The 15,580-nt window shown below is 40.6% G+C and overlaps 1 protein-coding gene across 15 annotated transcripts in view; it reads left to right on the top strand.

Moving 5' to 3' along the window:
- Window positions 1-15,580, top strand: part of CD44 (CD44 molecule (IN blood group)) — an 84,689-nt gene that overhangs the window by 47,604 nt on the left and 21,505 nt on the right. For 6 of the 15 annotated variants that reach the window (XM_053924203.1, XM_024558808.4, XM_045194014.2 and 3 more), the window contains exons 5-10: window positions 296-526; window positions 7,506-7,631; window positions 10,050-10,163; window positions 10,622-10,738; window positions 13,710-13,838; window positions 15,328-15,453. In XM_053924203.1, coding sequence (XP_053780178.1) covers window positions 296-526; window positions 7,506-7,631; window positions 10,050-10,163; window positions 10,622-10,738; window positions 13,710-13,838; window positions 15,328-15,453 — 843 coding nt within the window. The remainder of the gene's footprint in view (window positions 1-295; window positions 527-7,505; window positions 7,632-10,049; window positions 10,164-10,621; window positions 10,739-13,709; window positions 13,839-15,327; window positions 15,454-15,580) is intronic. The other 9 variants (XM_045194018.3, XM_053924206.2, XM_024558817.4 and 6 more) reach the window with 7 other exon arrangements.

The following is a 15,580-nucleotide window of genomic DNA, read 5'->3' as shown; positions in this document are numbered from 1 at the left end:
AGTTACCTACCTTGTCTACAGCCACACGAAACTGGACTTCAAACACAGGGACTCCCAAACACACCCTCTGGCCCCATCCCCTTTTCCAAGGTGCCAGAGTGGGCAGGGGAGGGTACACTGTACTCAGTGCTTCAGCTACATATGCCCCCAACTAGACAGGTAGTTAGGAGTTGCTCTTCCTAATAAAAAAGAAAAACAGCGTTATAGTCACCACCTTACATGTTAATTCCAAGTCTTTTCTGTACTCAGAGAGTGTGAGCTGTCAAGTTCTGACAGTGCCTTCTCTCTCTCCCAGCTATCGTTAACCGTGACGGGACCCGCTACACCAAGAAAGGCGAATACAGAACCAACCCTGACGACATCAACGCCAACACTACTGATTATGATTTCAGCAGTGGGTCCCCCAGTGAAAGAAACACTCCAACAGGTTACACCATCTTCCACACCCAACTTCCAACTGAATACCCGACCCAAGGCGGAGACCATCCCTCGGTGCCCAACCACCCAGAGGATACCTCTGTTACCAGTAAGGAGAATGGATCACTGTGCTTTCCAGTAGCGATTCGCCTGCCAAAACATCTCTGTTCTTGAGAGATAGGCACTCCTATGTCGTTTGTGTCCTCTCTCGAGGTTGGTGATGTCATCTGGGGAGGTGGCTACGCAGCTGTCAGTGCCGCGTATGCGTTGACGGCTACTGCCAACAATTTTTTTTCAATCTGCATCTCTGTTTTTCTTATCTTGGCATAAGAAGTGCCATGAGAGAAGTTTTTTTTAGAACTTCCCTTATTTTCTTGTCCCGGGGTATGGTGAAAATTCATGCCCAGTACAGAAGTTGTTTCCATCTTTGCACATTTCCTTCTGGTTCTCATCCACCTCTGGATACCACTGTTTCCATAGGTTGGGGGGTCACAGCAGCTGTATACCATTCCATCGGCTCCTTTATGTTTCACTTAACTTTCTGTTTTTATATTTTCCATGTTATTGTTATTGATTGTGTAATATTCAGTCTTATTCATCACCCATGATTGACTGAACAGTTCCTTTGTCTTTGGTCCAGGGAAACACAGCTGAAAGAGTTTTCTGATCAAATTAAATCTGATTAAGAGTTTTCTATTCCAGCCTGCAGGGGAAGGTTCTCAGCACTTGCTTGGTTTGTGTGGGTCACTCATTACCTTGGCACCGCAAGAGTGGAATTATGTAAACATTGCTTTAGATTTCTCTGGGTACAGGCCCCTTGTGCTTTGCTTCATTGGAAAGTGTTTACATCTCCCTCTTGTCTCCTTCCTCACTTCCCTCTTTGCTTTCCCTGCCCCGTGGTTTGTTTTAAAACATGTTTCCAGATTGGCTGTGTTCCTGCTGTGGAGGATTATTCAAACTCAAGTAGGGCATCAGCCTCTTGAGCAGCTTTCCTAGTATGGTGTGGGCTTGTTCCTTTCCTGGCCACGGCTCTGGAGGGATGGGACTCTGCTCTCCAAAGAGTGTGACTGTAATTTACTGGTTTGTGAATGCTCAAGACGGGAACCTTTCCTATCCCTCATCACCCAGAAGCCAGGAAAACCTCCAGAGCACGAGGGGGTAAGGTTACTTGCTCGACCATGCCTTAAATTTCTATTAGCAGCTTGCTCATAGTGGTACAAATAGGTTCGGGGTTCTGGTCATCCTCTGCAGATTCTTTGAAGCATTTCAAAAAGCAGATTCTTTCAAATTCTTTCTGCCCATGCTGTCCCAGATTGTCAGCTCTCTGGAGCCAACTGTTTGTCACTTTCATTGTTTGTAATCCCAGGGACAACCTTTCTGCAGAGAAGCCTCTGCAAACCAAGCTGGCCTGTGCTGCTAGCTCCTTGTTACGGCTTGATTTCCCCACCCTTTAAAAGCAGACCTGTTGAAAGTGCTAGTCATCAGGGCATTCAGTTTTGTCAGATGCCTGCAGACAACAATTCTGGTCTCAGCAGGAAGCAAGTCAGGTCTATGTTAAAATACCGTTTCCCACTGAAGATGAAAACCCTGACAAATGCCTCTGGTAACAAGTGAGTATTTCACATGTGCTTTAAGAAAGTCAATCAGCATATTGTCTGAACAATTCATAGCACATCTTTTAAGGATTGCACTTTTCCGGCCTGTTAGTTAGCCAGCAAACACATTTTGAAGACCTACTCTGTACTAGGTCTATTCTAATGCTAGCGATCCAGTAGTCAACACCATTCGAGAGGGATAATAGAAGAGAGGTAAGGATTAGTAAGCTAGTCATTCGCTCAAGTTCAACCAATATATGAGGTCTTCTCTGTGCCAGGTGTTGCTCTCGTTCCTGAGGACTCAGAGTTGGACCTACTTTCATGGAGCTTATACTCTGTTCAGAAATCAAGAAGTGTGCTGTGCGATTTCACTGAAACCTAGTTCAGGATTTGGGTTGGGAAATGAATCATGCTTTCCTCTTTCCAGGGCACTTAGCTAAGATTTTTTTTTAGTACTTAAGGAAGAGAGAGACTCTTTGTCCACCAGAGTGGGTTCAATAACTCTCAGCTAATCCGAGAGTTATTGAAGTGATGTAGGATCCAATTAGGCCAATGGCAGCGCCATTACATCAGTGCATGCAATGAGGAGTGTCAAAGAAAAGTCAGGGGACACTCGCAAGTAGCACATGGCCCACCAGGAAAAGTTAGCGCTGATAAGTTCCTGAATAGACCGTATGTTTTAAGCCCAGTGAGGAGATTCTCACAACTTTATGACTGTTGGACTGAGAGCTGGAAATTAGTGAGAGGGAGTGATTGCAAGCAGGCAGGCAGAGGTCAAGAGGAGGGCTGGCTGAGTACCTAGAATCACTCTTTGACTTGGCTGGCTCATTCCTTCTTTAAGGGTCCTCAGTGGGTGGCAATAAGGAAAACCAACAAGAACAACCATCTGGGCAGGTTTCAATTTCCAGTGAACCTTTTATTGTAAGTGTTATTTTTGGAATAGCCCTCCTGGAGATAGGTCATCAGCTTCTTTTTGATTGGTGATCTGGAATTCTTTGGAATCCAAAAACCTAAACTAATTCACAAAGCAGACTCCTGCTTGGGAGCACTCTATTTCCTTGTCTTCTGGGTGTCAAAGTAATGTGTGTGTGTGCGCGTGTGTGCACATGTGCATACATGTATGTACATACATGTATATATATCCTATATATATATGGCTTACTTGGGTGGGGAAATTGGAAACTCTGCCGCCTAGGCATTAGCTTTTCCCTTTTCCCCAAATCTCTTCAGGATGTCAAAAATAACGCCCATTTATATATTGTTCCTGTGTGTATACTTGCTGTTGGTCTCTTCCTGCTGTACTATAGGCTGAGGGTAGCATGAGTTATGCATCTTTAACAAGTTTTTGAGGTAAGAATGGGATGTCTGAGAATTTTCCAGGGAATGCTCAGGTTTATTTCAGGGCATCATTGGTGAAATTGGCTCTTATCTCTCTACTCTTTATTCTGAACAAATGTCTCCTTTATAGTATAGAATATATTGTTCAGGTGGTTGATATTTGGTGCATTTGGAGTCAAAGTTTTTAACCTGGAGTTCACGAATTTCCATGAAGTTCAATGGTAGGCCATAAGGTATACAAGACCACCTGGAATAATATGCAAAATTTTGAGAATGTGTACACGTAGGATCACTTTTTATTTTCAGGAAAGAAGCCATAGCTCATATCACATTTTCCAAAGGGGTGTGTGACTCCAAATGATTTTTACAAATCACAAGTGGCTCAGATGTTTATCCTGGGGATCTTTGCCATTTTTGTTCTACAGGAAATCATTCTGGACTCAGTCCAAATTGAGAGTCAAATAAGAGATTTCAAAGTGTAAAAATATTACCAATTATCCTTCCTCTAATTTGAACAGGGTTCAGAATTTCTCTACCGTGAGAGTTGTGTTTCTTTTTCTGGATTAGAATGAAGAGTTACAGGAAGTGATGGATGGATACTTGAGATCTGATATCACCACACTGAACACACACCCTTTACAAAGTTCTTGCTTGACTTATGCACAGTATAAAGCTTAACTTGCGGTTTCTAAGTGTCAGTGGAGCTTTCAAATGTCAGGCGTCTTCACAAGCTACTGGATGAAATGATAGACCCGAAAGGTACAGGCAAGCACCGCTAGAGACACTCCAAACATAGATGAATGAAAGCAATGCTATGAAATTCTTCATTGAAGACCTTCAGATCATGGCTGAGTCACCCAATCAAGTTAATATAAAATCTCTTTCCATCATAGGATACTGAGTTGCTACTTGATTTTGCCCTAGGCCCGTATGCAGGGGATTCCGTTTGAAGAAGGAGTAGCATTGCCTTGGCACCCACTTCTGGTGTTATCCTAAGATCCCGGGAGACTGCAGGAGAGTGGAAAGATAAAATCAGCCCTCTCTCCTTTTTTTCTGATCTTTGCCCTATGCCAGATCCAGACATTATCTACAGACAGATCTAAGGGTAAAGGTTTTGTAAAAAGATCTCACTAAACGAACATTTTCACACAGAATAACTGAATAATTGATTCAGTTACTTGAACTGTGCACTCACACAGCCATGCAGCAGCTCAGGAGCAAATTAATAGATAATAACAGTATGAAAAGGCAAATGGCCATTCCAGAAGGTAGCATGAATACGATTCAAAGTGTAGGAAACCCCTTTTCAGTAAAGAGACATCTCTACAGTAACCAGTAACCATAGTGATTAAGATAATGCTGGAGGGAGGGAGGGATATGCGAGTTTTAAATGAGATGTTTATCTTCACAGGACAAACATTGTGAAGGGAACGGGCTTGTCAGTGTTTCACCTCGTGTCATTTCTGGGCTTTCTCGATGGCTGAAAAAGGGAATCTAATTCACCTTACTTTTGTGTTTGGGAATTTAACGATGGCTTCAGTGTCTCTGCTTGAACTTTCTTCAGTTTTTATCTGTTACCTAATAATCTTCTGATGCACTCCATGGTTACAGAAATGGCATATCAGGACTCTTGCTTCTGGTCTTATTGCTGAGGTCATTGGGTCACTTCATGGCTGTCTGTCTTTCCTGATTGATTTTCCTCTTTTCAAAAGCTGCAACTCAAAGTACCCTGATCTGTTTTGCAAAGTGTTGATATAAAAAGTGACCGTGGGCAAGGTTGCCAGAGCATCTGGATTCTAAATGGGGGGGGGGGGAGCAGAAAGGCATTTTTTTCCATTTTTCACTTCAGGTGTCATCCTTCTGTGTATCTGGGATGGCTGGGGTTATGTGTCTGGGGTTGCTCGCAGAAATATCATATCCTAACTTCTTGGAGAATGGTACTGGTTGGCCAACATAGAGTGTGTAGAAGATGAAGGGCTAAGACTCTGAAGAGCAGGGTTTTAGAATCGTAGACTCTCCGATTTGGAGAAGATCTTAAAAGCTCTAGTTCAATCAATACTTTCTAATCATTTAATCACTTACCGACTTTCCTCCTAAGTGATCTTTCTGATGGTGGGGCATATAATACATTATGGAGAAGCTCATTATTGAATAGTTCAGATTATTAACTCTTTTAATTCAACATTTGAAAGAATAGCCATCTCCATAGGTCCCACCGCAGGTCCCAATTTAGCCTTTTGGGAGAACAGGCAAAAATTTAGTTCTTCTTTTACACTGTAGCCTTTCAGAATGCAAAGACAGCTTTCACGCTCCTCTTGAGACCTCTCTGCTGGTTAGCCTCCTGACTTCAGACAGGTCAAGACCTGTGCTGTGCAGCTCCTTCATCTTTGAGATGAACAGCATGAATCCTGATATTTAAGGTCCTTCCATCTCTGACATTCTATGAACTACAGTTTGGGCCTCTGAAAGAAATGGAACTTCTGTGCTTTCTCCCTTTCTTTCTACCTTATAGCAAGTATTGATAACTCTCTTGAGTAGAGAAGAGAATAAAAGCATATACAATGCTATTTGTTAGGAACTGATAATTAACACCAATTGATTCAATTATGCTGACAACAGCTATGATGAGCACTAGTGGTACACTTCCCAAAACAGTAATCAAGAGGCGAGGAATTCAGGGTTGGTTTTCATGGTTGTTTAAACCATCAGAGTCCAAGGACCATCTTCACATAACAACAATAATGGCTGGTAATGACTTATTATCTCATTTCATCTATTTTCTTGACAGTCCTCAATAATTCTCATTGAAGTCATTCTGGTCTCACACGTTTGTGATGACATCAGAGGGTCATGAGCTCTGAGATCTGTGTTTGATTTTATAGCACTGTTAAGCAGACTTCTTCTTTCCACGCTATAGAATTAATGTAGCCCAGGAGGAGCCTAATAAGGGGACTGTGAGAAAATGAGCCAGGTCTTTCTTGATGATAGAACAAAATTTTGATTCTGAAAGGTGTTCTAAAATGGCCAAAGTCATTTGAAATTTTTGACGTCTCAGGAGAAAATACAATAGCAGCGCTAGAGCTAACAAAATATAGAAAATCTCAGTCAGTGGAACTACTGTTGGGGTAGATAATACCAGTATGAAAAGACAAATGGTCATTCCAAAGGGTAGCATGAATATGATTCAAAGTGTAGGAAACCCCTTTGCAGTAAAGAGACATCTTCTAGAGTAACCAGGGGAAAGAGGCGGAGGGTTTTCTTCTTTCTTGCAATTGATACCAAAAGGAGAAAAGTGAGAATTTCTCCAAATCCTGGCTACAGTCCACTTTAGTAAGCCAAAAGGGGTGACTAACAAATGACAGGAATGACTTCTCTGTTAATTGGCTTTTTTCTTTCCCTGTATGCTGAAGTATTGTTGGGAAATGCAGTGCAGGTTTCATTTTCATTTACAGTACAGTGGTCTGATGCTAGAGAAGATAATAAATGAATTAGCAAATTATGAACACAGCTATGATGTTTTAGAAATGACTAACATGTGTTTAGATTCCAAGGTTTTTTTTAAAGTAGCTTGACAAAGCAAGTAGGCACATGTGAAACTTTTCCACCCTCTGCTGGATGCCCTACCTTTAATGACGTATGCTTAATAAGTTAATGAGTGTATGTGAAAGCATGAAGGAGTGTTTATTGGCCTTTTTTTCTTTTACTTCTTTGGCTGGGTTGTGTCTATAATTATTCTTTAATTTTCTTAAAGAGACTGTTCAGTTGTAAAATCATAGCCAATTGTTTTTAAACCTTTAGATTAGCTTCAGAAACTAAGATATAAGAATTTGGGGTAGGGCCTGGCTGGGTAGCTCAATTGATTAGAGTATTGTTCCCATACATGAAGGATATGGGTTCGATCCCTGGTCAGGGCACTTACAAGAATCAACCAATAAATGCAACAACAAATCAATGTCTCTCCCTCTCTCCTCTCTCTCTCTCTCTCTCTTTTCAATAACATTTTTTAAAAAAGAATTTGAGGATATACATATCAAATGTTTCACTTTTTCTTATAATCATGGTAATTCCATCATATACTCTGAATCTGATTTTCTTCCTTTGTCAAGTGGGTTACTTGGCATCCAGCTCAGCTACTAATGCAAGTCACCACAACAGGTACGGATTCAAATATCATCTCAGCAGGCTGGGAGCCAGTTGAAGAAAATGAAGATGAAAGAGACAAAAACCCCAGTCATTCTGGATCAGGCATTGATGATGATGAAGATTTTATCTCCAATACCAGTAAGAATAATCAATTACAGTAGAACTATTTATGCAAGGCTTATCAATCTGATTGATGCCCAACAGTATTTCTCTTGGGAAATAGTTAATATGAAAAATGAGCATACACCTATGATCACACCTTAGTTATACCTTGATTAGATTTTTCAAGGAAGAAATAGATTTTTTTTAATGGAAGCCAAAACGTATTTGGAGAGAAATTGGGAAAAACATGCTTTATAAAATTTCTAATGCCTCATGTTCTTCCTGTGGTCTGCTACTACAGAGTCTGTTTGAACTTTTGAACTTTGTCAGAAAATGGGACAGTAAAATTAGTTGCAAATGTTCATTGTGTAGATACTGTGCTAGATCCAGGGAACACAGAGATGAAAGAAGCCAGAGCTCTTGCCTTCAAGGAGCTCATAGTCTATAATATCAATGGACTTGAGAATGTGATTGGGAGGATATTAATTAAAAGTAGATGATCCTAAATTGAAGACTCAGAAGGCCCTGGTTAAGGTTAAGGGAACAAATTCAGAGTTGTAACAAATTGAGCACCAATCTAACACAAAGACATTGGAGCAACGGGCAAATATCAGGTGAGCTTTAACAAAACAGTGCAAATATTACAAGCAAATAGTAAAACCTCTGCACAATAGTATCCAAATTTGTGACAATTGTAAAACTTGTTAAGAACAGAGATGGAAATTGAGCTGAAAAAATGTCCTTTAAAAATGCAAGGCCTGGTCTGATATCCCACCTGATGACTGAGTTTCCTATTCCCACCTGTAATGATCTAAGATATTGCTGAACAGTGATGAGAATCCTGAGCCCAATTCCGTAACAGCTCCCCTTTTCCTTAGAGAAGGTGTCACGTTGGGTTGTAACATGAGCTCCCTCAGGTCACTGAAGTTCTGTCCCTCCTAATCTGAGACTATCATCCCCAAAAGGACAGTACCCAGAGAGGAAGGGATCCGAAAAATAGCTTAGGCCTTGAAGGCATCTAACTACATATGGTACCGATAGAACAAGAACTGGATATGCGCTAGATGCCGTGTGTCTAAGCTGTTAAATCGTATTCATTTTAGCCTGGACACCTCAGAGCTGACTCTGTGGAACAGGAAACTCTTTTTAACAACTTCAGGATGAAAAGCAAATAACCAAAACACTGGAGCTCTATTATTACACTGTCTCCTGGGTTTAGGTTAAGGCCCCATCTTCCAGGTGAGGCCACCAATAAACATGTTGTCTTGATACGTGAGAAACTAAACTCTCTTGGTGGCAAGCCAAACAGATCAACCTGCAAACAAATGGTATGATCACACTCCAGGAGGAAGCTTCCCTTGGTAATTTTTATTTCTGTGGCGTATTTTCCAATTTCAGTTTACTTTTCTGCTTGGCACCTCTGCCCATAATGCAGCAGGGTGCCCTCTCCCTTCTCTGAGGGTATAAAAACTGCCACTTTGTCTGTGCTCATTGCGAATGTGGTCAGTGATTCTCAACTTGATTTTCTTGTGAAATAGAGCTGATGGCTGCATAGTTCTGAAAAGAGTATTGTATTATTTAGGTATCAAAATGAAGTTTGAAAGAAGTAGGATGGATTTGCAAATAACCTTTGCACAAAAGACATTGATTCTGATTTTGTCATGATCCTTCTGCTGGGTGCATCTCCTATCCTGGCCCTATCATTTCGGGTGACATATGCCTCTTTTTCTCTTGGGTATCTGCTGTGATGGTGGTTGGTTCCCTATGGTGTTTTTCTACTGAATGTATGTGTCTTGTTTTTCTCTCGCCAGCTATGAATGGCTTGCTTATGGAATGCTTTGTATTTGATGGGACTACTATAGGTGTTTGCAGAAATGTATAGGTAAATCACGTGGCTGTTATAGGTTGATATTCTTTCTTAGAGTCACCAATAGGAAAGCTCTGGATGTCCAGAGTATTTCTTTCCCCACCAAAACTACTAATGAAATAAAGTGACCATCACGAGGTAACTTTACGTACCTCTCCACCCTGAGGATCAACTTGTAGCGCACTTGCCAGTGGTACGAATATCCGGGGCTTTCACGTGCAAAGGGCCAATACCGACTGCATGGATGGGCGAAGCTCTGCCGTCTTTGGTTCTCCTTGGTGGAGGGCTGGTGTTTTCAAAGGTGTTCTCCCTCCTGCTGCAACTTCTTTGGCTCCTTCCTCCGGAAGATCTCATTTTCTAACGCCAACATGGTCTGTGACAGATTGCAAAGGACACTGGGATGCTTAACCATATGGCGGAATTGAGCTGAAGGCACTCTCTGCTTTCCTTCCATTTCCACTCAACCATCTATACAACCTGGTATAGATGACTCACTATATAGACCAAAGAAGGGGAAAAGTGCAAAACAGGTGGTGAAGGCTGAAGAAATACCATTTTCCTAATAACTTCAATCATCATTATCACAGTTGCAACCACACCACGGGTTTCTAACATCCCAACACAGACCCAGGACTGGAACCAGTGGAGCCCAGGCTTTTTCACTCCGGAAGTATTACTTCACACAACCCCAAGGATGACTGGTAATGGGATATGCATTCTTAATTAAAGATTTTCTTTCTCAAACTATGATGCTGCAAAGGTCGATGGTCGGGACACATGGGAAATTTAGTTAATATCTCATCACAAATTCTTAGAGAACTTTCATGATGATACTCAGTTCAACTTAGGGGTCATTTATCAGTCATACCATCTGGGTACAAGAAATGTTATGTTGCTCTGTTATAAAAATGAATGCATTAAGATGGTTTATGGTGCTGCTCTTGAGAAAGTGGTTATGGTGGAATAACAGGCATCCATTATTAAGAAATTCCTTGCCCATTGTTTTTTTCTTGGGAGAGATTAGTAAAGTCACTCAAAAGTGTTGATAGGAAAGGCTCTGGCATTGAACTGTTAAATATCATGTACTTTAATGGAAGAACAGAACCATCATAGGTTGGTTGATAAAAAGTCACAGTGCATATAACCATCATCACAACAGATGTGGACAGAAGTGGCACCAGTGATTATGGCGAAAACCGGACCCAGGAGCCACAGCCTCCGCTCGTTCACCGTGAGCAACATGACGAGGAGGAGACCCAGCATTCTACAAGCACAAGTAAGAAGGATGGTGGTCAGCAGTTCCGATTAGATGAGCTAGTGAAGCCATCCCAGAGAATAGGGAGGACTGTTTCTAGACATGCCCACATCTTCTTTTTCCACAGAGTTTTTTTATCCCCAGAGCATGAAAATCTGCTGAATCTGCACACAAGTTTTAGAAATTGGAAGAAAAATACTAACTTGTCAGGTTGCCCGAAAGGCCAAAATATTTAAAAAGTGAAATTTAAAAAAAAGACCTGAGATATGGTTTTTGTGTTAACGATGCCTAGAGGCTCCAGTTGGGTGATTTTTGTGTGTTTATGAAAATGTATTATGAAGGGTTTGCTCTATTGGTGCTTAGGGAGTGGCATCTGGAAAGAAAGCTTGACTGGTGCATTGTTCTTTGGAATCCTTCTTTTCTTTTCTTTTTAAAAATTTTCTCCATGGAATCTTTATTTTCTATGAAGACCTTTGATGAGTCCAGTTTCTCCTTCACACTCTTTTCCTCACTGCATGCAGAAAGGCGTCTCTTATACTCTTTGGAGGAAATTCAATAGCTCAGATGGTCTACGTTTGAATTCTATGGCTAATGTTTATTTGTTTTTAAGCCTAGAGTAACTTGGGGAAGTTACCCTACTCATGTACTTATTTCTACTTATGTACAAACATCTCAGGTTTTCTCAAACATTTCTATGTCTCACTACTAGATGGTGAGGATAGGAAAAAATGTAAGAAGTATATACTCTTCTTTCATCTATTTCTTGGAGAAATGCCTATCAGGTTTGGAATAAAAGAAGCTTTAATTTAGGATAACAGCCTGTGGCATTTTTAAAACTATGCCTCAGCCATCATTTGCATAGCTGTGGATATCTCTAAAGCAAAAATGTAAGAAACATCCACTTAGAATCCAAAGGGAGAAGCCAAAGGGGTTTGGCAATTCCTGGTTTGAGGGATGTCTTCAGAAAACAAAAAACATTTCATACATTAGCTAAGACTTTAGTTAAGAAGTCCTAGATATTGTACTGAATTCATCCAACATGCCTACCCCTCACTCCTTACCCTGATAGATTTTGCTGCGGGAATGAGGATTATGGACTGAGTTAAGAACAGGGTCTTCTGATAAAAGAGAGAAATAATTAAGAATGGGATTCTGTACTAGCCCTCTTTGTACCAGTTTGTGCTTAAAAAACCGAAAGCTACTTAAGAGGCTTAGAATTAATGAGCCTATTGCCAAAAGGTGGTGGTGGGGTGAGGGGCATCATTACTGAAAGGTATTGAAAAACCAGACATAGCAGAACCTACCAGAGGGGGAGCAGCACCAGCCTTAGGAATTCTCTTATCAGCACTTGCAAAATGGGAAGAGATTCTGGTTGGTAAGCTCTGGGCTTTACCAAAGGAATATTACAGCACAACAGACATGTCAAAGAGTTTTGTGACTATGTCACAGGACTGAAGAAAGCCCTGGAGAAAATCAGTAAAACCATTGAGTGCTATACAGAAATGACTCTATTGTTGATTTTAGTACCAAACTTAAATATTAAGTAAAGATGTCATAATTTTATTAGAAAGAATTTGCAAAAATTCAAACATTTAATTTATTCTTGGTTTAAGAATTTTCATGTAATTCAATAAATGTAAAAAGGCTTATTTAAAAAGAATGTCACACTTTCTAGAAGAGAGTCATATTTTACAACGGAAATCCTACTCGGCTAACCCATGTGGTGAAAACAGGAGGGGTTGCTGGGTATTTAAAGCTTCATATTGCTTGTGAAGAGAATGGTGGGAGGCATGTAGAATAGTGTGTGTGTGTACTCGTATGTACGCGTGCATTTCTTTTCCTTTCCTTATTTTAAACTTTGATAGGCAGTTTATGTTTGAGTTCATGTTTCCTTTTTTGTAATTGCACTCAATGTTTTTTCTAACTTCATGACTTCTCAGAAGACAGTGATTTAGTCAGTGGAAAATAAAACTTAAGATTTGAGTGTTTTTTTTTTTTAACTCCCATCTGATAACAAGTTAACCCCAGGAATGTTTTGGCCAATGCTAGCGTAAAGTGAGGACAATCAGTTTTATTTTTAAAATGTTTCTGCTACTATGAAATCACACGTATTTTCTAAAATAGTAAAATACAGCCAGTTTTACATGTTGCAAAGTCTGCTTCGACTCGGCAAGTGTAGGAGCCCTCTTTATCTTGAGACCTAAACATTTGCTACTACTAGTTGCCCTAGATGAGAATGTCAGTGACTTTTTCGTTTTCCCATGGGCATCCTGATACAATTTTATTCCATTCATTTTGTCCTTTTAAAAACTGGACAACTACAACACTGAGTGGTTGAAATTTTCAGCCTGTCACACATTGCTATTATTTATATAATGCCAAACACTGGCAGAAATAGTTTTCTTTCACTGAGTTAATGTTGTTAAAGATGCATTTGGCAATATTAGATGCCACATGAGCATACGCTAATCGTGTGCTGGTGGAAGAGCATCCCAGTCATTCCCAACATCCTTCATGCTGGGCAAATCCATTTCTGGGGCACTTCCAGGGCCTGCGACTATGGGTCATGTGACCACCATTTCAGGCCTCGTACAGGGCTAGCTTGTCATCTATTGTTATGTAATATATTCCTTGTTACAAAATCTCCTGAACAAAGAGGATAATTCTTTGAGCAATTCTCTCAGACAGGATCTATGAAGTCATAAACTTTAGTAAAATAAGAATAACACTGGGAATTCACAGACCGTGGTAAAGAGCTGCCTCTATGACTTTGAGCAAATGAAATCTTCTTTGAGCCCTAGTTTTCCCACCTGAAAAATTAAAGGATTGGGCCATATGATTTCTAATATCCATTTCAGAAAATTCATCATCTCTCTCTCCTTGTTTTCCTTTTCTACCTTTTCTCCCACATGTATATGCCCTTAAAATAGAAAGATATGTGTGGGTGAGGAAATCGAACAGCAATGGCTGACACTCGAAATTCTTCTCACAGCTCTGGCAACCCCTAGTAGTACAATGGAAGACACAGCCACCCAGAAAGAGCAGTGGTTTACAAACGGACGGCACGGAGAGTATCTCCAAACACCCAGAGAGGACTCTTACTCAACCGCAGGGACAGATGGTAATGGACGGCTTCACAAGCAGACTCGGGTGGCACCTTCCCCGTGGGCTAAATGTTGAGCATTGAGGACACTGAACAAATAAGTTGTTGAAGGAATTCTCACAAGATGTTAAGGTTCCTTAGTAAATTATGGTGTGGTCAACACAGAGCCAACCCTTATATGCTCACAACATATCACCTGAACAGGAATGGATATTAGCACATAAAGGAGACACAATGTGCCCCTGTGCATGTGACTTTCAGATCCAGTTTGGGGCGTCCCCTGGGGAGATTGTAGCCGAGACTCTGATCTTATAAAATATTCCCTTTTGTGTTATAAAAGAATCTACTGTATGATGTGGGTCCACTTTACAGATGGCTCTATAACATACTGGGCTTGTTGGAAAGCATTTGGCCAGAACCCCAATATTGCAAGAAGTGGAGCCAGACATTTTGAGAAAAATACCTGTCTGGTGTCATTTAGCCCTTAGTAATGTCTGTTTGGAGATTTCTTCTTGAACCTAAAAGGTTTTTTCTTGATTTACAAAAAACACACCTTTGTTCTTGGATCGTGGGATTGTGGAAATTGGATTCAAGTCTTGTCACCAAGTCTAAACTCACTTCTATCTAAGCCAGATAACTTGACTCTGCAAGCTCCTATGCATGATTCTTTTGTCTCTGAGACAGAAACGTTGAAATGCACCCTGGCTTATAAAAGAATGTACATTCCTTTTAAGAATGATATTCTCATTTAGCATCAGTGAGAAATATCCTCATGTTTCCATTTGCAATATGGAATAGAATGCACAATGTACTTCCAGTGCGTGGCAACTTCTGAATGCATTCTTGGCAGAGCGATGGGGTCGGTGACTGGCTATGTGGTGTGGTTGATTGTTGCTAAGGACTATTATTGTAATCTTTTCTACCTATACCTCATTGTTGGCACAGAATGGAGCAAAAGCATGTGCTGCATTCTTACATGTCATTTATGCCATAAATCTCGCTGTTAGAAGGCAATACTTCTAATGGATTCCATTCATGCCTTTGAGATGAGTGGCATTTACTTTCATGTTTATCTCATGAGAAGCTGTTACCTGATTCTTTCTCCCAATTACTACCATCCTACTCTGCATTTCTCTGGGATGTGGTTATCTCAGAATGATGTCATGTGCTTGGACTCTTATACTTCCTTCTTTTAGGGATGGTGGCAGTATGGTCAGGAACTACTCCTTCATCCTTACTTGACGTCTGTAACTCATCTTCTATCTGCTGGAGAAGTCAGTGATGCCTTTGTGTCCTCCAGTTTTCATTCTGATTGCTAAGAAAATGAGAATGGATGAACTCATACCTACTAAAACATTCTGTGTTTATGCAACTTCCTGGCTTTCAATACCAGGAAAATGTTTTCAATGTCTTGTGTAGATAAAAAGGTATTTTAAAAAATCAGTGTATCCCTGCCTGCTTATCAACTAACACTTTAACAATTGCTTGAACTGCATGGTCGCAACAGCCTCAGCCCACGACAGCCACCCAAATCAAGAAAAGACAACGCTGAGTCAAGAGGACGGTTCCTGGACTTCTATCTGGGACCCAATCTCACATCCAATGGGACGAGGTCATCAAACAGGAAGCATGGGTAATAGCCTCTGAGGCTTTTTTATATTATATTTTTTTGAAAGCTACTAAATGGCTATTTTCTTAGAAATATGTCCTGGGTTTTAGACCAATCTACTTTCTTAAGAAGGAAATTGAAGTTTCCTCAA

Source organism: Desmodus rotundus, chromosome 5, assembly GCF_022682495.2.
Source record: "Desmodus rotundus isolate HL8 chromosome 5, HLdesRot8A.1, whole genome shotgun sequence".
Taxonomy (NCBI): domain Eukaryota; kingdom Metazoa; phylum Chordata; class Mammalia; order Chiroptera; family Phyllostomidae; genus Desmodus; species Desmodus rotundus.
The sequence above is the reverse complement of the archived record's forward strand: the minus strand, read 5'-3'. Positions and strand labels throughout refer to the sequence as shown.